Here is a 24,641-nt window from a genome sequence, read left to right as displayed (position 1 = left end):
TGCGGGCTCGAAGGAAGGGACGGCCGGAACCGAAAGAGAGCTCAGAGCTAGCTGTCTCCACATCGATGGATGGTGACAGTGGCTAATTAAACCAGGTGGTCTGTGTAAGCTGGCAATGATCGCTTTTCAGGGAAGACAAGTGGCCTCTCTAATTAATGAGTCCGGGCTTAGTTTAAGTTTTTAATGAGCTGCTTGTTTGTGGATCTACCATGGCCCATGGGCTCATGGGATGGTTAGCTAATTATACTGGAAGTATATGTGACCTCACTGCTCGTATCGGCACTCCTACGTTTCTGATACATGACGGCAAATAAAAAGCTTGCCTGCTTTTGCTGATCACTCGATACTGATGCTGACAGACTCAAATAACTGAGGCCTTTAGAACGCAGGAATTTTGTAGAAATTTTACAGAAATTTTATAAGAACCAGCTGATTTTCATAGAAAAAAACAGGAAACTAAATAATCCCAGCATTCAAAAAAGGGTCTAAATGATCAACAACTGTAAATACCAATATACACGGACGTGAATAATCAAGTGATCAGCGCGCTTTATATAACCATAAATAACCGTACGGTTGGTAGCGCTAGTACACCAGACCTCACAGTTTAATAGACTCACAGAATTATAGCACTGTTCAAAGAATCCTTGGCCCTCAAAGCTAGCAGACGAATTTACAACGTCCTAATCCAGTTCACACGTCCCAGTAATTAATAGTAAAAAAGAATCCCTCCGGATTGTCTGGTAATGTCCCTTTTGAGAAGAAAAATAGTAAATGTCTACTACAGTCTACAGTGTGCTGTACATGAAGCGAAGCAACGCAAACATGAAGTACTAGTTGATAGAAGTCACAAACATTACGTCATCTTAAATTTCAGCCTTTTCCTCTTTACCGGAGGAGCCAAACCAAGGTCTTTACAGAGGTGCTCGTCAGGCTGCAGCGTCTTAGGAACAGCACCAAACGCACTACGAGTGACTTCCAGACCTGAGAGGGCTTGGTGCAGGTAAACTGACGCGTCCTCTAAGTTCTGTTTCAGTTTACGAGTTCTCAGAAAAGCAGGCAACAAAGCCCTCGAGCTTTGATGGGTCCTGGACTCCAGCACATGAGGATTTATATCAGCAGCCTCAATGAATCTCTCAGTCGCAGCCTCCCATGACAACTCGTACCTCTGCATGTCTGTCAATGGAGCAGGTTGCTCTGATAGAGCATTCAGTGTTAGTTGTACAAACTCGTCTTCGTTGTCATAGATACGGCAGTTGGGGAATTGCTTGAAGAACTCATTTGACGGGTGATTGGCACATATAACTATCTTTCCCATTGCCAGGGCTTCAGCGGTGGTCGTACAGACCACATCTGTGGTGCTGGGATTGATGAACACTTTATACCTGTTGGAGAATCAGTGTTTTAAACTTTCAGTCCAGCACAAACAGTTGGTGTATCCTAAGTACATCAGAAATGTTAAATCTTATTACGAAACTACCAGGTCATCTAACATTACCACTCATTCCCTAATCTCGTTTACATAGCTTTGTGTAACCTGTGTTTCAGTTCACTAAGATCACACAACTTTACATATTTATCTAATAATGTTGACAAAAAACTGAAGAAGAAATTGCTTTTACTGTCTTGACTCTTGACAATGGCAATACCAACTTAGAACTGAGGGATGTGTTAGGCATGTTACACATGTACAAATGTTAACAGAATAAGACATAAGAAACTTACTCATGGAACAAGGGATCTGCATGATCACGACCAGGACGAACATTGACAGACAAACTTAAACGTTTGGCAGATTCACAGACCTCGTCAGAATCTTCTCCGCTGCCATATAAATCCACTTCAAGACCAACCAACTTGCTCTGATATTTGGACAGCAGATCAAGAAGCTCCCTGTATCCCTTACTCCATACCATCTTCCCGATGTAGTATGCCCCTTTTGTGAAGGCTTTCTCCCCATTCTGCAGCTGCCTCAACTTTAGCTTGCCTACCTCAAGAAATTTTGGATTAACGCCATGGACATTGCATATAACAGACCTGGGCAGATCTTGGGTGGCACCTGACAATCTGATAATCTGCATTAAGATCAGGATAATTTAGTACATGGCTCAATCAAGATGATAACAACTGGGTGTTCAGTTTTTCAAATTCAACAATTTATATAGGAGAAGGAAAATGAGCAAATGCATTCATATGAGAAAACTACAAGGTACATAAGTGACATATCTCTTGAATCTCATTTTAGCAATACAAGATAACATTGCATGCAAATACTGAACATTGTTATAAGTTCATTAAATAAGCAAGAGGCGACCGTGACTGGGTACCACCATAAAACTCTTCTAGAATGTTTGTTGTACATATAAGTATCTAATTGCACTTCTACAGTAAGGTTAGCTACTTAACAAGAAAGTATGCCTATTCCTAGCATATCCCATCATGATTGAAATTAAAAAAAAAATCATATGTCGAAATCCACACTCTTGCTCGCCCTTTGTATTTAGAACTAAAACAAATCATCCTTAACCAAATCTATACTGATTGCATATGTTCATACAAAGCAAAAGACCAATGCACAATGTTCAAGTTCCAGTGGTAGAGCAGCATACCAGATCTTACAAAATCATTGACAAGTTTCGCAGTGCTGGATTCTCTCGCTACTGCAGAAATTGTCTAATAAACTAGTTAGATGGTTTTACTTGCATTTCTCAATTCAACTCTACATACTTTTTTAAGGATTTTTTTTTCTCGAATATGCCATGGATCATTTCATTTAAGGAGAAAAAAAAAGACAAACACAAAGGAAACCCACATTTGCAACACAACGCTGCATACATCAACAGTTCAACACCCCCAACACCAGTTCGTAAAACAGGAGTGCAAAACGACCAGAAAGGACAGCAACTAGATTAAAACACGTCTAGCCTTCCCTACAACCAAATTCTGAAGCTTTTAGCCCCAGAAACACACCACAAAGATCCTCCGGAATAGAATGAACCAGCCAAATCAAATCTGGGGAGGCGTCATTAAAAACAGTCATTTTGGAGCTTCCATAATTACCAATCCATTAAAATAATCACTGTGCTAAGCTCTATCCTAAACTCAGAGTGTTTCATGGGACCCCAACACATGATTTTTCTTTAAGGGTTCAAGGAGGAGGCTTCTCCAATCTCCAGTGAGAGTCTGTGGGTTTGGGTTAGGGATTTGGGGGTTTGGAGGCTAGGGATTTCATAGTTACCCGACAATAGAAGGAAGGCCAGCACGGTGGTGGAGGCGGTGGATGGGTGGGACAGCAAGCGGCGAGGGCGCCACCAGGGTGGAGGAGGAGAGCCGATGGGCAGGGTCGGGGCAGTGGCGTAAAACCAAGGGATGTTAGCATGGTGGCGAGCTGCGGTCACGAATTTGGCAGCAGGAGCTGCTTGTGATGGGAGGAGTATGGGATGGGGGCATCATGAGCTAGATGAGCTTGCTGGTGAGCAGATAGCGAAGGGGTTTACGTCTGTGCAAGCTGTGAAGCTGGCCAAGGTAGAATAAATACTGAGGAAGAAGAAGATGCAATGATCATTGGATAAATGATCTACGGTAAAAAGTCATGTTTTTTCTCCTAAAAACACTTGAACACTGTGTAGACGGCCCCAAAATTAAGCAGCTTTTCTCATTCACCTGTCTTGCTTATAAGTTATACACAGTACCAACTATTTTTTGAGGGAAAGGCACCTATTGTATTCAGAACATAAGACCAGGAGACAGACAGGGTTATGACTAGAAAGAATATTGATACTATATATGAAGAATATACTTTTGGCATGCAAGCATGCATAATTATGAATAGCAAGTAAACACATTTATTCACATATTTCTATTTATAATCACAAAACACAAAATTATAGATTGTCAACTTATTTCAAGAAAGAAGTGCCATCTTAGACATAAGGTTTACCAGAGAAAATTTCATTTAAACAAATGATCCAGTGTACATATGCATAGTTGCATACTCATGTGATTACCTTGTGGCAATAGATTCGAGTTACCCAAGTGTTAGCATACTTGAGGAAACAAGCAATAACTTGACCATTCTTTTCTCTCCTTACATATGCTAGATAATTTGTATGAACAATTCCTATAACTCGCCGGAACTTATTTTTCCATCTTCGCCCATGGTGGTACCAATTCAGATGCTCAGGCTCTTCCAACACAGCAATGTCAGCAACTTCATCTGGAATGCATTCTGTAATATCTCCAACAGGGAGAATGCTTCTCATTTCTTTAGAAAACTGCATCATAAAAAAGGAGTCAGGTTATCTTATTATCTTAAGTAGCAAAGCAATAAGTACAAAAATGAGATGCGAGACATGAACATTGTCGGATGGAGCTAACAGCTAACAGAAGCAAGGTCTGCATGCATCAGACACTGAACAAAGTTTCGCTTAAATGCTTAGGTTAGCTACAGGAAAGGAGCAGAACTTGTCAAAGAAATTGAATGAAGTGCTAGATAACCCCATGGCTCACATTGGATAAAACGATCAGTTTGAAACAAACCCCGTTCAGGTCATACTGGAGCGGGAAAAAAAAATGCAAAGTGGAACAGAAGAGTAGACAAGATAATTCAAGTCACTAATTTGTGTTGATATCCTCTCGGTTTGACATAGAAATTACAAGGTGCAGAACTACTATACCTTCCCTGGGTAGAATTTGATGCTGAAGGATGGCCTGAAGTCAATCCTCTCCTCGATCCAGTGACGAACATAGTTCTCATGCTCCAAAGGCGAGTCAAATACAATATTGCTAGGGTAAACCAACTCTTGGTCCGTTAGACAAAGCCAGGGGATCACTAGCGAGACATCCTTATCACCATTTTTTGCCAGGTAAGTAGCCCGGAACAAAGGGTTGATGGCTGTTCCCGTCATCCATGGGAGGCTTGCGGTGGTGAATATCGCAAAATGCCTCCTCGTCGACATAGCGTATATATCTCAGGGAGGTCAACGGATCACCACTCGCGTGCCACCCAAATTTGTTCTCCTAGCACATTTCCGTCTGTAAATCACAGACCAATGAATCAAGCAAAGCACAGAATGAGTATTACCAGCTGAGCAAATAGATTTCCTTCCTATCGAGCTACAGCCTACAGAAAGGTGCGTAAGCGGATTTGCAGCAGCCAAAGAAATCAGCTGCATAAAAGCGAGCTATGGACGGAGCATTCCGGCCGCGGGCTAATTAGTGACTGACCATGTGCGGGAAATCCCATCCTCCGCTGAGAATTAGGGGAAACACAAGGGGGTTCGAGAGCTTACCAATAAACCCAAATCTACGGTGTAGGAGGAAGCGGGGCGGTAAGAGGCCGGACCAGGGGGAGATCGAGGCCAAGTTCTAGAAGGGTCGCGCCTCACGCGAGAGGCTTCAGTGGGCTGGCGGCGACGCCGGCAGCTAGAGGAGGGTGGCGGCAACCGGCTAGGGTGAGAGCGGAGAGAGAGGGGAAAGGGGGCAAGCCGCGGACCGTCTGTGTCGCGGTAGGTTGATCTGGGCCACACCGAAGCGTTTGGACGGATGGGAGTGGACGACAGAGCCAGGCGGGCTTTGTTTTTGTATAAAGAAAGATGACGGCCAACCGAGCAGGGATGGAATATACCGCCCCGGCGAGCGGCGACCAAACGTGCTCTATCGCTCCAGGTCCAATAGAATCCCAGTGTCGTGGTGTGGTCTATGGACGAGGGTGGAGGGAGAGGCGCCGGTAGTTACAGCGTGTTTAATTCCAGAAAGTTGGAATTTTAGGCTACAGTAATATTTTCGTTTTTATTTGGCAATTAGTGTTTAAACATGGACTAATTAGACTCAAAACGTTCCGTAACCATTCGATGTGATAGGTACTGTAGCACTTTTTAAGATTTTGGGGTGGAACTGAACACGCGCTTATAGGGCCTGTTGGGCAGAGCTATTCTGACTCCATGGATGCTGATTCTTCGAGAGGTCTTAGAAAAATGGGTAGTTAGCAGGATACTGCTTCCTCTCAACAAATACCACTTCGTTTACTTCGACCAACCTTCAGACAAGAGCTATAGAGAGCATTCAAATCCCTCTCTCTCCCCTTTGATTCCTTGGTGAGATTTTGCTAGAGTGAAGGGAAGGAATCTGGTGAGAGAAGTTGTGATTCACCTTGAGCACTTAGATTTCTCTGTCAAGCTGGTGTGGTTCATGTTTGTTACTCTTGGGCTTTGCCCCTAATAACCAGCTAGGCGTCGCCCATGAAGCTCCCGTGCGGTAAGCTTCGGGAGGTTTGTAAGCAAGGTACAAAAATTGAGGCGTCAAAATGTGCTTTGTTAGCAAAAAGTTCTCCAATGTGTAAACTTAATGCACATACTAAAGTTAGGCCAAAAACCTCTGTGCTCTTTGCACCGGCTTAGAATACATAATGGAGCTGCCCTTATCACCAACAGCGATTATAAGAAAACTCTTTTTAGCACAAGAACCAATGGCTTCATCACCAACAATGAAGTACAAATAGGCAAACTCCAGCAGACAAATGACTAAATGATCATACTATCAGCAAACTGTATGAGATAGATGCTTTCGTATAGGAAGTATTCAATGCAGGTATATTTGCCGAGGACTAAACACAGATCATACTGTCACCAAACTGTATGGATGCTTTCGTATAGGAAGTATTCAATGCAGGTATATTTGCCAAGTACCTGGTATCCTATCATAACAATTGTGCTACAAATGAAAGTAGTAATATAGTAATAAAGAATTGGATAGTGATAATTAGGTCCCCCTCCGTGACTTCTAATATCTAAAACATGAGATTCTGTAGCTCCTAGTTCAGGATGACATTAATCCATATGCTTCTTTCCATGTATTAACCGATACAAAAACGTTCAAGCAAGGCTGTTGCAAAGGAGAGAATGCATTAAAGGTGAACTTCCTTGTCAGGTTTATGAATAGCTTTACTTTTGAGTTGAATTGCTCTCTTGCACTCCCCGCATCTGCAACAACTTCTGCTGCTCCTCATCGTTCTCTTCCTTAGGCTCAACCTTGGGTGCCTTCGGTTTAGTGGTGGATTGCTGGTAGAGCACACCACCTGACATGCATATCAGGAGCCCAATGGTACCCACAAAAGAAGCATGCTTGTCCCAGATAAGCAAATTAATCACAACAGTCAGGAGCTTGTTCACTATGCCAAGCACTGTGAACCCAGTAGCAGAGATAGCCCTTCTGCAGGAGAATCCAAAGAAGGATATTGACAGTCCAAACAGGCATGAGAGAGCAACAGGGAGGACAACATCAAATGAAAGCCAGTTTGACACTTTGGAGCTGTCGACCTTCATCTGATCAAATTCTCCCATTATAAGGAGCTCAAGGGGGAACAGCATCAAAGCCTCAAGGTTGTTGTATAGCACAAGGCCCCATGTGTTCAGCCCAATGGTCATTACGACATGCTTGATGTACACAAAATCAATGGACATGCTTGCTAGGTAGGCCACTGCCCAGGTGTAAGCAGTCACAGTGAATTGGTTGTCTGTGAAAACATAGATCACACTTCCACCAAGTATTGTGGAAAGTGAAAGCCATGTCTTGAGTGATGGCCATGGCTGATGAAGATATAGCGTCTCTCCGATCGCGACAAATATGGGCACAGCAGAGCGGAACACAATGAAAGTATCCACATTGGCATGAAGCAGGAGCTCACTATTTGTGAAGATGGAGATATAGAACATCACAGCAGCAGGTAAGAACTTCCACATTGTCCTCAAATTAAGGCCGTCGTGCTCAATGAGCTTGAACTGTCCACATAGGAGAACTCCAGCAACACTAGTGAAGTACTGCAGAGCTGTCAGGGCTCCAGGATATGGAAATTTCATGATTGCCCATTTGTTGATGATGGAGAGCAGCGACGCTGATAAACAATACCCAGCAGCCACACCATAGACTGAGGCTTGCTGCATAAGAGTGTTCAATGTGTTACTCCAGGCTCCAGTTCTCTGGGTAGTACCTGAACCCTCAGGTGAAGAAGTATCTTCTTTTGAGGGGTCTGAGAGATTAGACATCTGCAACATGCAAACTACAATTACTAAAGCTTCAAAAAGATTCATGAATAGCTACTATAGCATATGGAACAAACTATGGCGCGCATGCATGTTCAAGGAAAACACACTAAAATCAATGCAGCAGAGAGTCAAGATTTTAAGGATAGGTTTCCATGTACTAGAATGTAAAGAAAGTATGTGACCATCCTAGAAGAATTTGATGAAGGGTAAAAGGATAAGAGGGTACAAATCTGTTTCTGTGTTCACTGTATCATCAGTTCATATCATAATACCATATTATATGATACAATAAAATGAATTATTGACCATTACAAATAGAGATCCCAGTTCATAATCTGAGCTAGTGCAGCGTATTGTCTTGTAAATATTTTATATCCTTCTTAACGCAATCATGAGTAGTTCTCCTGTGCATTCGAGAAAAAAAAAACTCCTAGTACTCTAGTTATGAGACACTGAATTCTTCAACTGCATTTGGTTTTAAATATTAGACAACAGACATTGTTCATCACATTGCTTGCTTATGTAGGAGTTTTAACTCCTAATAAACAAGGCTGCAACCAAGGTAAAGGGAACAGGTAGGTCAACAGCATTTGAAAACCACAAATACACATGAAGATAGTAATATGCATGCCATATTGCTAGTGAACTCTCTCACATATTCTATTCCATTACAATATGTAACTGTACCATAACATAGAGCAAACAAATTGGCACGAGGGGGGGAGGGTGGGTCAGAAATTGCTGTCCTTTAAATAGGATCGCCCACCTTTCACCCATGAAATTTCAATTGTTTGCCAACCCAGATAATTCTTTAACCAACCTTGTCATTCATATAATGCCAAGGGTAACACATATTTTGACGTCTGATGATACCAACTGGAACTTAAAACCTCTATCTATGTAAATCTGACAACATACTAATGCAGTAATGGACTATCCAGAAGAATGCCCAAAAACTATGCACAATACAAAATATACAGAGCCTTGACATTTTGTAACTCCACCAAATTTGGCCCAGCCCCCAGATCAACATCTTCCAATCAAATTTCACACAGTAATAATTGAGATTATCAGCACTCCTCACAAATATATTCATGCCTGCCAGAATTAGTTGTACTACTCATTAATTTGTGCTATAAAGAGTTCATCACCATCACATATTAAAGATCAAAGCATATTTTCATGCACTCCTAGCTGGGATTGGTATGAACTTCTAAGAATGCACTTCCAACACATATATGCCAAATAAGAAATCAACTCTAAGTATTAAGAAGCTTATAGCTGTAGGCGCTAGGTGCTCATTTACTGAATAAAAGAAACAGCGTTTATCAAATGGTGCTAACAAATAATCCAATATTGAGTAACTTTACAACTCTGAGAAACTTAATAGAAAGAAATTAAATCTCTGCTTCATGTGTTAAGCCATCCTGTTTATCTTCTGTAGCAAGCATATACCCAATCCAAATTTTCTGATACAAAACCAGCAAGCATGGTAAAGGATCAAGAAGGTCAAACAAAGACAAAACAAGATAAAACAAACAGCAAAAGACAGACAACAGGTACTTAAAATAAATCGCACGACAAAATCAAAGGCACAAAATGAGGCAGCAGGACTTCATCAAAGAATCAGAAGAAGATCAAACTATGCCACCTATAAAGAACTAAAGTATCCAAGCAAAGATCCACAAATACCTTGTAACGTCCAATCCGGGAATTCGCCATGCCTTAAAACCAAAATTGAACACCAAATGATCTAGATATGAAGCATGTATCTTTTTAAGGCAGCTGAGGATGCCCGAGGTGGCAAGAGAAAGAGGGAAGACCGGTATGCAACAGCCACCGAGCAGCTAGCCCTATCAACTAATCTCGTGGGAATATAATGCGTTAGTCCATGACAGCCAGGGAAGGGAAGTCAAACAAGCTTGGGGCACGTCACAAGCATGTTAGGTTGCTAGGATGACAGGATATGGTAGAAATATCAACGGGACCTATTCTACCACCTAAGCACTTGTCCAAGTCAAGGAGGACGAGGTCACAATAATGGGGTGTGCTAGTTTCTGATGAGAAAACAAGTACAGCATACCTCAGGAACCTTTCCTCGCAACTATGCAAATTGGACAGATCCCTCTCAACAACCACGACGTGACAGCTCCAGCACCTCAAGACGAATGAACAAGTCACTGTAAGCTCACGAAGTGCTCCCTGAACTCGGTGCTAGGGCCTCGCGAGCCGGCGCAACCAACCAATCAGGCACATGAAGTGTTGCCGAATCTGTTTATAAAAAAAAAAACAAAGAAAAACAATGGAATTAGTTAGCCACCTCGCCGAAGCATGCGTCGTATGCTAGCGCAAGAAGTCACTGCACGAACTAAACGCCGCCATGACAGAAGAAAAGAAAACGTCAATTGTTAGGTGAGGGCATCCCGTCAGGACCAATGACAGCCACTTCGCATAGTAGCAGTTTCGTGCGCAGCCTGAACATGGCAGGACATTATTGATTAGCACCACATCTACCCACGGAGGCGTCGCCGAGAAACCTCCCAAGTGGTGTCCATCAAAGCGCCAGTGGCGTCGCCTCAAGTTAGGGTTCTTCTGGTACCTGCACTGAAGCAGAAACGGGTCGAAAACCCTAGAGAAAGCAGATGATAGAAACTCTCTCACCTTTCAGACGCTTCCTCCAGCCCCGGTGAATTCGGTGGTGTGGGGGACAGCAAAGGATGGGGACAGCGTTTTATCGCGGGGTTTCCGCCTTGGCCGGAATTGTTTTCTGCGCGGTGGTCATCGGAGGTGGGAAGCCGGACCTGGACGCTTGCGATTGCGAGTCAACCCGCGGACGCGGACGGGGTTAACTGGGGGCGCGCGCGAAGGGGGAATCTAGCAGCGGGGGCGTGCGATTTGGGGACACTGCCGAATTGGGATTTCAGAGCATGGAAGGCAAACGAGGAGGCCACGGCAGATTTTTTGCAGGCGGGGACGATGGTGAATTTACAAATGCGACTTGCTGCTTCTGACCCGCGAGCCGCGCGGAGGAGATCTCGAGGCGCCTTCCGCCTCGGTGGGTTCGCCCGCCTTGCGGGTCGCGGTCGCGGTCGCGCGTGGACATTTCCGACTTGTCCGGTTCTCCCAGCCACTGCCTGCGTGCGAGCTCGGCTGGGCTGCGTGAGAGGGGGGGTACCAACGGCCAGATGGGGATCTGATCTGACAAGCGGACAAGGACGGGAACGGGGTGCCGCGCCGCGATATCCGTTGTCCCCGTCGAGGCGGCGACACTGCTACGTGAGAGCCGCGAGCAGGCCTGAGAGGGAAGGGAGGGGTCGATGGGTCGGCCTTCGACTCCTGCAGTGCAGGTGGAGATTGGATTGGGTCACGAGGGCCCGTTTGTTTGCCTGAGGGGCTGTTTGCTTTCTATAAGTTAGATAACTTATTAAGTCAGGTGACTGAAAATTAATAACTTATAAGCTTATTAAAGGTGTGGGCCTCATATAGAAAAGGGTGACTTATAAGTTTTAAGCAGGGATGAACCAACTTAAAACTTATAAGCAGGGTTGACTTATAAGTTGATGGTGTTTGACAAAATAAGTCACTTATTTTATTTTTTAACTTATAAGTAGGTGACTTATTTGGAACCAAACAGACCCTAAATTAAAGCCAGGAACAGGTCCACCGGTTACAACTTTTTTTAGTGGAAGATAGGGATTTCTATATCTATATGTATCTATATCTATATACCTAATAATAATCTATATATACCTATACCTAATAATAATAATAATAATCTATACCTAATACTAAAGAGCTAAAATTTCTGCCATCATTTTTTTTCCGTCCAGCCCTGTCCACCCGTATTCGTTTCTACGTCGGTCCGCGGAGATTAGGAGGGATTAGGAGCGAAAAAATAGAAAGAAATACATGGTTCTAGATGTAAAGATATCAAAGAGAAAGATAAGGTGGGAATGCCTTAATAGTGTCGACACAGAATTTTCGCTCCGTGCCGAGGACACACGCAGCAAGCCGAAAGGGTCCGCTCGATGGAGCAGATTCGTCTAGCTTCAGCGCAGGAATGGTCGATCCTGCGCGATCCTCCTAAGACGTGTCAGTCAATTTGATCTTGCAATTGTTAAGGAGAGAAAGTTCATCAGTAATTAAGAGCGAAACTTGCCGGTGTTGCCAGACAGTCCCGAATATGCGGCTATGAGAGCCGATATGAAAGAAGATCGACTAAATAGTCGATTCCAGTATATTCATGAGAATAAATCAATTAGAGCTCATGGGGTTGTGTAAGAAGAATCGGTTATCACTCAGGATAAATATCATTGATCGAACATATATTAATCAATGGCAATAAGATATCAATAATGATCGATTTGTGCTGAGCCAATGATTATAATTAATCGAACCCCTTTTTATATAAAGAAACAATTCAACACCACTTAACCGTTTAATAAAGATAAATCTAATGAACATGTTAGATCTCATCTATCATCATGATTAGTGGGGCATGAGGCAGAATCATACAGGCCGTAGAAATAACAATAGACTCGATGACCCTAACTCATTACTAATATCAGTGGGACATGAGGCAGAATCATGCAGGCCGTAATACAATAATAAGATCATGGGGCTAACATATCTTTCAATCTATCTTTACTTCAATGGTCTTGTGATGCGAACTGTTCGTGAAAGTGCTCAATATCGGCCAAAACAACCGATTCAGGCATAACGCACAGTTAAAGTCATGCCTTACCAGGAATAGATCTACTAAATATCGATCTCCACTCCACGGTGCTAACAGTGGGGTGTGAGACAGAATCACACAGACCATGATAACAGGACATGGAACGGTTCTCTCTAGCCAATAGATCTACTCAAGACGCAACATGTCTTAACCGCACGTTATGCACGATCAAGATTGATGTAAAACAACCGATAAGACATAACTCATCGTTTAAGGTGTAGATTGGATCAGTTTTAGGTTAGCAAACGATGGGTCAAATAAGATATAAGGTCGATCTAAATCAATCTCAATCGGGCAGAATAATATTGATGTAATTAGATAAATAATAAAAGCAATAAGCAATATCGGTAACTTAATGAATCTACCAAAGACTACCATTCTAAGGTAGAGCCGATAACTTGACTTTGATCTAATTCAAGCAGTAGGGTGTGAGGCAGAATCACACAGGCCATACTTGAATTAAACAAGAGTCGATAACTAGCTTATACCAGAGCCGCAGTGGGGGTCAACCGGATTGATGCAGCCATACGAATAGAGGTATAAACTATGACTGTACTTATAGACAAGCAATGGAGGTCGACCGGATCGATGCAGCCGTACTCGCTGAAAAACTTGCCGAGATCTACTCTACTACTCCTAAGGGGTGGCCAGAGCCGAAAAAAGTAATTGACTTGTATTTGGATTGATTGATTCCTTTTTACAATAGCTAGGGTTTGGTATTTATACCCGGGCCCTGTGCATGACTCATGTCTAAGCACGACTTATTATAATTTTTGACTCTAGAGAAAACATTCTTAATTTAAGATAACTTGGACTCTAATCTTTCTCTTTTTGTAGAGTTCGGCATGCTTCGTCCTGGCGCCAAACGTAGCCTCTATTGTTATCTGCTGGCGCTATCTGTGGAAAGCCGATTTCATTTTCTGCATCTGAATCAGCTGGTCCTGATCTGCACGTAATTGATTCCTTGGTGACATAATCTTGGAAGCTTTCGGATCCCTGTAATATCTTCTTCTAAATTTTGGTGTAAACAAATAGTTTTTGAAATAGATCGGGATTCCTGATGCAAAATATCTAAATTCGAGTGGGCTTCTTTTTTAACTTGGGCCGAATCCTTACAGTTAGGCTGGCTTTGTTGTGGGTTGGACTATACTAAAGATGCAAAATTTCTGCCATCAAATTTTTTATCCGTTTCTACGTCGGTTCATCGGTTGCAAACGAAGATTAGGAGGGATTAGGAGTGGGAAAGAGAATAGAAAGAAATACAGGGTTTTAGATGTAAAGATATCAGAGAGAAAGAAAGGTACGAGGGTCTTAATAGTTTTTGAAATAGATCGAGGTTTCTAATGCAAAATGTCCAAATTCGAGTGTGCTTCTTTTTTTTTTGACTTGGACCCAATCTTTGCAAATAGGCTGGCTTCGTTGTGGGCTGGACCAAGCCCATGCAAGCCTTTTTCTTTTCTTTCATTTTTCTCTTTTTCTATAAAAAGATAGATCTCACCAAAATCACAAAAAATCATAGAAAAAATAGAAAAATTCTAAACCAATTTTGTTAGCTTCATAAAAATGTGATCTATCCATAGATGTTATGAATCTTGTTAGATTGTGCTTTGTCTATAGGTGTATTAAATCATCCTTGCATATATTGCATGCATATAAGTTCGGCGATGACTGAAAACGTGCTAGAGGTAGACCCAAAATACGCGGAGGTGGCCGAGGAGTATGAGGAGGATGTCCTCGTTGCCGATGTTCCAAAGCCTTCACTAACTTTCCGCTGTCCGGTTCCTGCCTAAGGCAAGCCCCGGTGCATAACCCCTAATTTTCAGCACTTATTATGTTTGTTTGCGCATTAAGTTTTGATGAGGAGAAAGATTTATACTATCTGATGTAGTTTTGATAAAAAACAAAACTTATTTTTATTAAAATATGGATTAGTCAATGGTACAACTAATTATTTTTTGAACCAGAATCTTGGTCAGATTATTGACTAATGAAATCTAAACAAATGTATTTATGTAACTAGTATAATGCCCGTGCTAACGTCACGGTTTTATCTTAGGGATGCACATGAAAATAATCAATATTTTTTTTCATAGTTCAACTTTTACACAATTGTATTTGAGCATGTATACAATCCGGGAAACACTTTTGCATAAGAAAGTATAATAGAATTATTTCTCATATTAACCATCTAAGTTACATCTCAAAATACCTTGATTTTATAGATTCTATCATATATTAGAAAAATGAAATGGAAAGAAATAGTTTAATTTCAGGGAAATATATAGAATAAACCGTGACTTGAGCATGGTACATAACTACATATATTTAATATAACAAATAATTCTTATGCATCACAAGGGCAATAAACCATTTCTCTCCATATTAATAATTGAGAAGAAGCAAATAGCAATATTTCCAAAGCTTGTTCAGTTCACCAACAAAACATAGCCACACAGCCAATAACTGGAGGCGTAAAATTTGCACACAAATTCACTGAGGTACTTAATCAAATGCACTGAAGAAGCTCTAAAATTATGTTACTTCTTTGTTGCAGTTGACGAACAGAATATCTAAACCACCACTCCACACAAGATGCCAAGTCAGAACCCCTGGTCAGTTCAAATCAAAGCATTCTTTTAGAACAAACCGAGCTCTCCAATTTAGAAAGTAATGGAAATTAACTTGTTCCAAATAAAACTAACGAGATAACACAACACCTACATGTCAAGATTGAGCTCACTATTTCTCTTTGTAACTTTTAAAATTTATATATAATATACATATAATCCGTCCGATATTATCCCTCCTTGTTTCTACAAAATGTCCATGTATGGTCATATCCATACGACTGAAATTGCTAGTCAATTTAAATTACTATTTTGCTTTTAGAATATAAATTGCTCTAGTTATCAATCTTTGATTCAGGCTGTTGCACTATCAGAGCAAAACATTAAAAGCAAAAAATAAAAGTCATAATATTTTTATCTCTACAACTAAAATATTCATAAGAGAATCGTTGACAGGCGTGCGAAACAAATCATCACTCGCCCCCGCTCCCTTCGTGCGAAACAAAACCTTGATCACTCGCTCGCTCGAATGACCGCCCGGCTTCGCAGGCTCCCTCACAGTCTCGCACGCGAGACCGCCCGGTGCTCCCCTCGGCCTATCGCTCGCTCCCGTGTCATCCAGCAGAAAAGGAAAGCCCTCAATCACAGCAATCCCGAATCCCATTCCGCGCACTCCAGAACCTTCCTTCCCGTGCCGCAATATCTCCTCCCCTTCGGTAGCTAGAGGTCGCGCCGCCATTGCCCACCGGCCTCACTCCTCGCGCGCCGCTGTTCTCCGCACTTGCCCTCACACCCACGCCGTCGCCGTCGAGCGTCGCGACCGCTCTCGCCAAGCCGAGGGGAGCCAGTCAACCAGGGCGGTGGACTTGTCTTCCTCCGATGTTCTCTCCCACTGGCCTCACTCCTCGCGCGCCGCTGTTCTTTGTCCTCGCCATCACACCTGCACCATTGCCCTCACCCTCATTCTTGGCATCGCACGCCGTGGCTGCCCTCGCCATTCTCCGTAGTGCCTCAGTTGGCTTGGGCGTCAGGCACCAAGCCTGCAGCGACCCAGTCAACCAGAGCATCAAGTGTTAGGCGCCCAGCCACCAAGCGGACGAGCAGTGCCCCCTGCAGGCTGCAGCCTAGCCCTTCTGCGGTTCTGCCCTTGCTCGGTTGCCCCCTGCTGCTGCACAGTGAGCCATACAGTGAGTAATTTTACTAATTAGTGATTTTAATCCATGTCACAGCTCACAGTTCATGTGTTAATACTTGACCATTCTTATAAAATGAAATATTTGGTCTTTTCGCATCTCTTGTATTATAACATGACTTCTGTCTTCTTTACGGTAGTTTTTCTTGAGTTTACATAAGCCTGGAGGGGGTAGACTATGCTTTTATAATAGTTTTATACCATTAGATGATGCCAATTTCAGGAATGGCTGTTTCTAGCATACTTCTCTCTTTTCTTAGTTGTTGTGAAATGTCTGGAGTCATCTTTTATACCATTAGATATTTTTTATTGTGTTTAACATTATCTATCCATCCATCTCTCATCCCTTCCCCACGCCATAAGGTGATGTCAAGTAATTATTTTTATCATGCACTCGCTGAATTTACTGAGTTTGTTTTGCCTCTTTGATTAACAACCATAATAAGATGTAGAACTGATATGTCCATATTTTGTTTACAGTTGAGCAACTTACTCTGAAAGTCAAGCATTAAAAAAAACATCCATCAGCTATTGTACAAAAGAAGGTATGCAAAATCTTAGTTTCTCTTATGATTTATTTGTGCTGGTTTACCACGTCTAGGGGCGATGCTTTTTGATCTATTTTATCTTGATTCATTGTATGCAAATGCAGTCGAGATCCCTCAGTTTTTCCTTCACTGCAGAGTTGTATTACTTGCAGAAAACAAACACTATGTGTATTTAATACTTGGAAGTACTTATTATGATTATTTTCTTACAACTAATACCACCCATGGCATTGTATTATAATTATTTAACACTCAGTGTATTTAATACTATGTGTATGCAAATATAGTTTAATTCTTTGATAGTTAGATCATGTAGTATTTCATATGGTCACCCATGGCATTGTGTTATCAGATTGAGGTTGTTGATTCAGGTGTTACATAGTATCATTTTGATCTGTTTAGTTTGTGGCTGTGGTGCTCATGGGAAGCTCACTGATTTTTTTTAAATCAACATAGCTTTCGATTGGTTGTATGCCCACCGTTTAGACTTTCTAAACATGAGATGGTAGTTTTTCCATTGCCAACATTAATCACCTCATGTTGTCAGTCAATTAATAGAACATGACCCTATATAATCCCTACTACTGGATGAGCATACCAAACAACCTATTGTCGCCTGTCAAGCTAGGTAAACGTCGATTCCAGATGAAGTGAGAATAGAACACTTGCACGAGTTTAGGGAGTGCAAAGAAGGTGTCGACAGAATATCGTCGGCAGTCCTCCGAGGGGTATCACACGAAGGTAGATTGATCAGTAGAGGAGCATGAGATCAAAAACAAGAAGGCAATAGAGACACATGAGTTAGACAGGTTCAGGTCATCAGTATAACGTAATACCCTACTCCTATGGTCTATTGGTTTGTATTAGCTATCGTATGATATTGCATATCTTTAGAGGGGGTCCCTGCCCGCCTTATATAGTCTAGGGAGCAGGGTTATAAGTCGGTTAGATCTAAGAGATAACCAGAAAGTAATAATTGATTATAGGAATCTTGGGATCATACATATCCTAATAGATCTTATAGTATCTTTGGGATATCTTCTAGATGTCTTGCGAAAGGCATCGACCAGAGTCATGCCCCCACAAGGCTTCATCTTATGGGCTAGGCCACCCCTGAGGGCGCAGCCCATGTGGTCTACCATAGGTATCTAGGATCATACCCCCATAGCTAGTCCCCAAGCGCCTTGTACCCGTTGTGCGATGCTGTCTTGAGCTTGTCCGAGCAGGTGCAAACAAAGCTGAGCAGTCAAACTCATGGTCTAACCACCATGATGAGTTGCCAATCAGCGTGTACTATTTCCGAGCAGCATGAATCATAGCCGAGCAGCATATTCCAAGCACGGCTTGCCATAAGGGTGTAAGGAGCTTAAGTTCAGAATTGAAAATTTCTTCATAGTGGATGAAGTGTGCCCACTTAGAGTCCGACCACAAGGAGGGGAGATAGTCTTCCTCAGCATGGAGAGGTGCAGAGTCTTGCAGAATAAAGCAAGCACATTCACCACAAGGTGAAGTGTGCCCACTTAGTCCCCAAGCCTGACAGTAGATGACGTAGTCATATGGTGCCAGGGTCCAAGGTAAAAAAATAGCAAAAGACTAGCTGAGCAGGCAGACAGTCCTTGAGCGCAACCCTTAAATGAGATAAAGCATATTCACCATAAGGTGAAGTGTGCCCATGTAGTCCTTGAGCCTGACAGTAGGTGACGCAGTCACGTGGTGCTAGGGTCAGAAATAGAAAAATATTAAAAAGATTGACTGAGCAGGGAACCAGTCCATTAGTCATGTATGGAGATTTCTGAAAAACTCCACCCTGGAGAAAAAACTAGAGTAATGGCTATACAGTAATCGTTACTGAGCCTCAATAAATGGCAGAGAAGTCGACGATTATTCGGCGAGTAATAACCAACAACGGTGATAAATGAGCAGCGTGGGCTGCAGTTATGCAAAAGCCTAGGCTGCGGCCCATTAATCTATGTTGGAGAAGCTGGAAGGGCGCAAACTACGGGAATGGTTTTCCAAAAACCCTTGAATGCGAGAGGGTGGGGAAAGTGCTTTATAACTACGCCGCCGCAGCCCACATTCATACCTTTGCCACTCTGCCACCCCGTCCTCATCCTCAATCCTCGTGTTTCTAGATTCGCTTCCACATTTGTGTCCTCCGCTAAACCCCAATCACATCGGAGAGGTGGTGCCGAAGAAAGGAACTACCAAAGCAAAGAAAACAAGCCCCAAGAAGGCGAGCGCTGGCGCCCGGCGGGACGAAGAGTGGGTGCCATCGCGAATGGGAGAGGCGAAGCTTAACATATTGGTCGAGGCTGGCGTTCTTCCTGATCGTGCTATCGTCGGATGGTGGCCAGCCCTCGGTGAGTCCTTCCCAACCTCGCATACCAATGAAGTGGTGGTATTCGAGGATTATTTCTAGCGCGGGTTGGGATTTCTGGTTCACTCGTTCCTGAGGGATCTATTGGAGTTTTGGGTGGTTAGTCTGTGCAACCTCCATCCCAATACCATTCTACACATCTCAATCTTCATCCATTTTTGTGAGGCATATCTCGGTGTCCTCCCTATTTCAATCTCTTCCGTTACTTGTTTTGGCTGAAAAAGAGAGGCAGCGGTGGTTCTAAAGTGGTCGGCGGGGTGTACCTTCAGCTGCGCGATGGGATGGCGAGCGAGTACCTTACTATACTACTGAACACATCTTTGAATGGGTGGAACGCTAGGTGGTTCTATATGAAACAGAGCCACCTAGCCGTCTGCTGCGATGCCGACCGGAGAACCAGAGGAGCTGGTCAGAAATGCCGAACAGCGCTGACATGGAGCAAGTGAAGGAGCTTCTTGCCTTGATAAAGGGCATGAGAACCAATGGTGGATTAGTAGCGGTAAGCTTTATAGTACACCGCGTGCAGCCTTGTAAGGAGAGAGCGCATCTAGCATTCAAGTTCAAGGGGGAAACCGACGGTACCCAGGAGAGGCCGGAGATGCTATCGAGGAACGTTTGTGAAGAGCGGGCTATAGAACTATTCACTTCGTTTTCCTCTTTTAACATGTTAGGGTATATGAGGCCCTTCAACTACAAAAATCTGCCTCCTCAGGTAAATATCTCAGTTGTGTATTCCTAATGCATTTTATCCTTCTTCATTGCCGAGCAGCAGACTGATTTACCTATGCAAAGATCCATTCATAGGATATGGCGGTGTACTTTTCAAGTGTGCCAAAGGGCAATTGGCCACCCACTGTGGATGCATGACCACCAACTTAACCTGAAGGAAGTGCCATCGATATCTCGTCGGACTCTGAAGGCACGGTTGTTGGTCGGATGAGAGTTCTCCCCCGGTGTCAGAGAAAGCCCAAGGGAAGATGGCAGCGGCAGATGAGCCAGCCTAGAAGAGGGGGAAGACAGCAGGTTCTGCTTCCATCAAACTAGGCGGCATCTCGCTTGGCGATGATCAGACTAGTCGAACGTGGAGGACCGCTATGTTCGACTAGTCGGATGACAACGAAGTTCTAAGGGATCCTCCACCGAGCATGAAGGAGCCTCCATGCAGCACTCTCATGGGGAGTCAATCAAGGGGAGGTGAAGAAGTCCTTGATCCACAGATAAGGGAAGTCCCCGAGCAGCGGACAAGGGAAGTTCTCATACAGCAGGTGATGGGAGTCCTCGTACAGTAGACGATGGGAGTCCCTATGGGGCAAGTGATGGAAGTCCCTGAGCAACAGGCGGAGAGAGCCCTAGAGCAGCAGACAGAAAAGAGGTCGACTGTGGAGGAGCCGAGACCTCCCCCATAGAGCATAGGAGTCTACCCCACGACTACACCTGGGGGCTCAGGTAGGCACCGTCGGTTCAAGAAATTGAGCTAGCAGACCAAACCGTAAGTATTCTTGTATTGGATTTTCTTTGCTAGAGTTTCTTAACTTTTGTTGTGACTAACAAGCTGACTTGATACAGGGCAAGCTGTACGATGGATCCAATCCCGCCCATCCAAACTAACGAGCAGCCGAAGGCTGGCTCTGGGATGGAGGGAATGCCAATGGATCCCATCTTGGAGTCCTTGGGTACTCATCAGCACACGGGGAGACAATTGCCCCCGTTGGTAGACTAGATGACGGCGAACAGTTATCATCGATAGTGAACGAGTTGGCGACAGCGCCCTCAACAATAGCAGATGCCGCTGGGCCCTCTGGAGTAGAAACTATAGTTACCAACATCGCATCGGAATCTAGGGCGAAGAATCTTGCGGTGCCAAAGGAGCAGACGACGCTCCGCAAGGTGTCGAAGGGAATGGTTGGACCTGCTATCTGACCACTGAGTCCCTAGGTGGTGCCTCTAGCAGCAGTAGAGGAGGACGAGGTGGAGGAGATTGAGTGTGAGGAGCCTCGACCCCAAGCTATCTGAATCCTCCGAAAGCACGGTGATGACATAGTAATTATCAAAGAGGAGGACACTACCAGGGAGTTTAGGAGACTAAAAACTACCCTTACTGGGGTGATGAAGCAAATCAAGGTTAGTACAACGTCTAAAATGCTCCCCTTTGACTTTTGTAACCGTATTTCGACATTATCATTATGCATTCGTAGGAGATAACACGGACTACCGAGCAGCGCCGCCAGCTGATAAAGAGGATGGAGCCCCTTGCCGAGGAGAACAAAAAACTCAAAGAGGCGGTGAACATCTTGGAGAGAAACATCTAGAGGACCCGACGTGAATGAGACCTTGCAGAGTCCAACGCGCGAGACCTAGAATACTAGAAGGGGGTCCTATCTGAGCGGTTGGTGGCTGCGTCCGAGCAACTATGGAGCCAGTCTGCATAGATGCAGAGCCAGCCCGTGCAGCTGGCTATTGTCTTCGGACAACTGAGGAGCATCTCTGAGCAGTTGGAACAGAAATCCGAGCTCAAAAGTGTATCCAAACAGAAAGCAGGTAGATTATATTGGCGAATGCACTTGGTATTGATGAGTAGACATATTTTTAGTGGTAACTATTGTGCCTGTAGAGCAAGATGTGGAGCTCAACCAACTATGCCAAGCCATCAAACAACTTCATCAGGAGAAGGCGAAGGAGTCTGAGCGAGCAGACAAACTGGCCAAGGAACTGAAAGGTGAATACCTCCTGGTCGGAATTACTGTTGAATTAGTTTCCTTGTATGATGGAACATTGTAACGCTTGCAAGCTTCCGTCATAAAGCTAAGGCACAGTTTGATGTGCTGGTGTAGGAAGCTAGGACCCAAAGGGAGAACTTCGACGCTATAGTCGCCACAATTAAACCAGTGCTTGACTGCGTCGACCTGGAAACAGGTATTCAGCTCGACGACAGGCAGCAATGATCGGACACCGTCATCTAGAGGTGCAAGACAACGTGGGAGAACTTCAAAAGCTTCAATCGCGATGCCATACTATCTGTCGCTACTCACATCCTTGCGGTGGTTCAGTCCTATTACCCGGCTATCAACCTTCAGGCGATTGGGGGTGGGTTCACTGAAGGACTGAGCGATGCGGAGACCCAGCAGCTAGAGGATCAGGTAGAATACTCTGCGAAGAAATTGGCCAGCAACATAGACATGTTTAGTGAGACTAATGGTGATGGTGGAGCTCAGTGATCTGCTCGAAGATCATCATCTGTAATATCCTGATAGTGTAGTTAGAACGCATGAAAGCACAAAAACATTTATGTATGTGAGGAATGTTGCGAGGTGCATGTATATGCAGTTTGCTTGTATTTTTGATGAAAAAAAAATCCTTGTAGTGTTGACCATGATGTATTTATGCAGAGTATAAGTAGAGTCCGAGCAGTTAGTTCGATACTGACCCCTATGGCCTCAGCTAGCCCATAGTCCATAACATCGAGCGCGGAGCCCATGCTTGTGTAGGAGGAATAGGCGTGACCAAGGAACCACAGCCGACCACCCGTAACGTAGAGCACGGAGCCCATAGCACATGTAGGGAGAGATCAGAGACTGGGTTTTCTCCATAGAGAATAGAGCGAAACACATGCTGCTTGGCAATTATTGAAATAACTTGGAGATATAGATAGTATAAGCGGCGACCGAGCAATTAGCTCTGTACTAAACTCTTGGCCTTGGCTAGCCCATAGTCCATAACATCGAGCGCGGAGCCCATGGATGTGTAGGATGAATAGGCATGACCAAGGAACCACAGCCGACCACCCATAACACAGAGCACAGAGCCCATGGCATGTGTAGGGAGAGACCGGAGACTGGGTCTTTTCCAAAGAGAACAGAAAAGAAAGTATGCTGCTTACTGATCGACGAAATATCTTGGAGAGTTGGAGCAAAGTGTTCGGCGATTTGGAGAAGACTTATTTGGCTATTTTTGGCAAAAATGTGTCGACAATTTGGAGAAATCATTCAGCGATATTGGAGGAAACCGTTCGTCGCTAACATTGGAGAATCGTGGTCGGTGCAGTTATGTCTATTTCGTATTGGAGTTCATTATGGTGTAGCATAGTGCTCAACGACCGTAAATGGGGGTTAAACCACAATGGAGAAAAAGTGGAGATAATTTATGGAGATCAAAACTTTGTTCAACATAAAGTGGAGAGTACATATCTGGAGCGTTTTAAGGATAGAAACGTATAAGGTGCTCGATGTGCCATGAGTTAGGAACATCGATTCTGTCTAAGTCACATAGACGATAAGACCCTAGTCGGGTGACTTCTTTGACGACGTAAGGCCCTTCCCAAGGGGAGGAGAGCTTGTGCATCCCTTTAGTTTTTTTGTTTTTGGCGGAGAACGAGGTCGCTGACAGCAAATGAATGACCTTTGATATTGCGGTTGTAGTACCTCCGCAAGCTTTCTAGATACTTGGCTATGTGGATGTAGGTGATTAGGCGTAACTCCTCAGCCCTATCGACGGCCTCTATCCGAACAGCTACGGCCTGCTCTTCATTAAAGTTTTCCACCCTAGGTGCTCGGATGACAATTGTAACAACCCAAAAATCCACACACTAAAAATACCAACTACAAAATTTTTCTTATAAACTCCCATGCGATGATGAGTGTCATGTATAGTAACCCAACCTAAGAGATGCATTAGGTCTAACCCCAACCAAAGTTAACACATAAGCATGGCATGTCATTAGTTAATTGTGTTTATTTAAATTCTAACAAATAAAGTGTTGCATACATCGATGATTAAAAATGTGATTTGGATTTCCATTTGAGTTATGATATGCTTAACAACTCCAATGAATATGATGCACTAATTTGGAATCCAAATTTAAAAACCAAATTTGAATTCAAATCAAGGAAGAAGAAAAAGAAAATAGAAAAAGAAAAAGGGAAGAAGAAGGCCTCGCAGGCTCGGCCTACTCGGCTCGCGCCAGCCAGCCAGCCCAACTGGCCTGCCAACCCCATTCTGTCTTCCAGCACACGCGCGTGGCCCACGAGCCGGCCCAGCAAGCCCGCACGCCCTCCGCTCGCCTGCTGCCACTGCCACGCAGGCCCCGCATGTCAGCCCTCTTGTTCATCTTCTCCACGCCATGCTCAATCGCTCGCGCGACCAAGAGCCGACCGCGGTGGCAGGGGCGGGCCTAGGGGTCACAC

The 24,641-nt window shown here is 43.8% G+C and overlaps 2 protein-coding genes across 3 annotated transcripts; both read right to left on the bottom strand.

Moving 5' to 3' along the window:
• Positions 1-527: 527 nt before the first annotated feature.
• LOC136535506 (digalactosyldiacylglycerol synthase 2, chloroplastic-like) lies at positions 528-5,702 on the bottom strand. Its single transcript, XM_066527767.1, has 5 exons — positions 5,292-5,702; positions 4,677-5,034; positions 4,008-4,274; positions 1,726-2,075; positions 528-1,385 (listed from the first exon to the last, which is right to left on the bottom strand). The coding sequence occupies exons 2-5, from the start codon at positions 4,956-4,958 to the stop codon at positions 857-859; spliced, it is 1,428 nt and encodes a 475-aa protein (XP_066383864.1). The 5' UTR covers positions 4,959-5,034; positions 5,292-5,702; the 3' UTR covers positions 528-856.
• Positions 5,703-5,877: 175 nt separating this feature from the next.
• On the bottom strand, positions 5,878-11,197 carry LOC136535507 (GDP-mannose transporter GONST3-like). Of its 2 annotated transcripts, XM_066527769.1 has the most exons (3): positions 10,704-11,197; positions 10,126-10,313; positions 5,878-8,042 (listed from the first exon to the last, which is right to left on the bottom strand). In XM_066527769.1, exon 3 carries the CDS (start codon positions 8,040-8,042, stop codon positions 6,942-6,944), a length of 1,101 nt encoding a protein of 366 aa, XP_066383866.1. In that variant the 5' UTR covers positions 10,126-10,313; positions 10,704-11,197; the 3' UTR covers positions 5,878-6,941. The 2 variants fall into 2 exon arrangements, with proteins under 2 accessions (XP_066383866.1, XP_066383865.1); XM_066527768.1 differs by lacking the exons at positions 10,126-10,313; positions 10,704-11,197 and adding an exon at positions 9,735-10,099 and having other exon boundaries at positions 5,879-8,042.
• Positions 11,198-24,641: the final 13,444 nt, after the last annotated feature.

This window comes from Miscanthus floridulus, chromosome 2 (genome assembly GCF_019320115.1).
Source record: "Miscanthus floridulus cultivar M001 chromosome 2, ASM1932011v1, whole genome shotgun sequence".
NCBI classification, from domain to species: Eukaryota; Viridiplantae; Streptophyta; class Magnoliopsida; order Poales; family Poaceae; genus Miscanthus; species Miscanthus floridulus.
This window is presented reverse-complemented; position numbering and strand designations above follow the sequence as displayed.

Coding starts and splice junctions, on each gene's coding strand:
- LOC136535506 (XM_066527767.1), bottom strand. CDS start 4,958: ATGTCGACGAGGAGGCATTTTGCGATATTCACCACCGCAAGCCTCCCA. Junction 2,076..4,007: donor CTCGAATCTATTGCCACAAG/GTAATCACATGA, acceptor ATCTTAATGCAG/ATTATCAGATTGTCAGGTGC. Junction 1,386..1,725: donor GCAGATCCCTTGTTCCATGA/GTAAGTTTCTTA, acceptor ATTCTCCAACAG/GTATAAAGTGTTCATCAATC.
- LOC136535507 (XM_066527768.1), bottom strand. CDS start 9,764: ATGGCGAATTCCCGGATTGGACGTTACAAG. Junction 8,043..9,734: donor CCCGGATTGGACGTTACAAG/GTATTTGTGGAT, acceptor TGCATGTTGCAG/ATGTCTAATCTCTCAGACCC.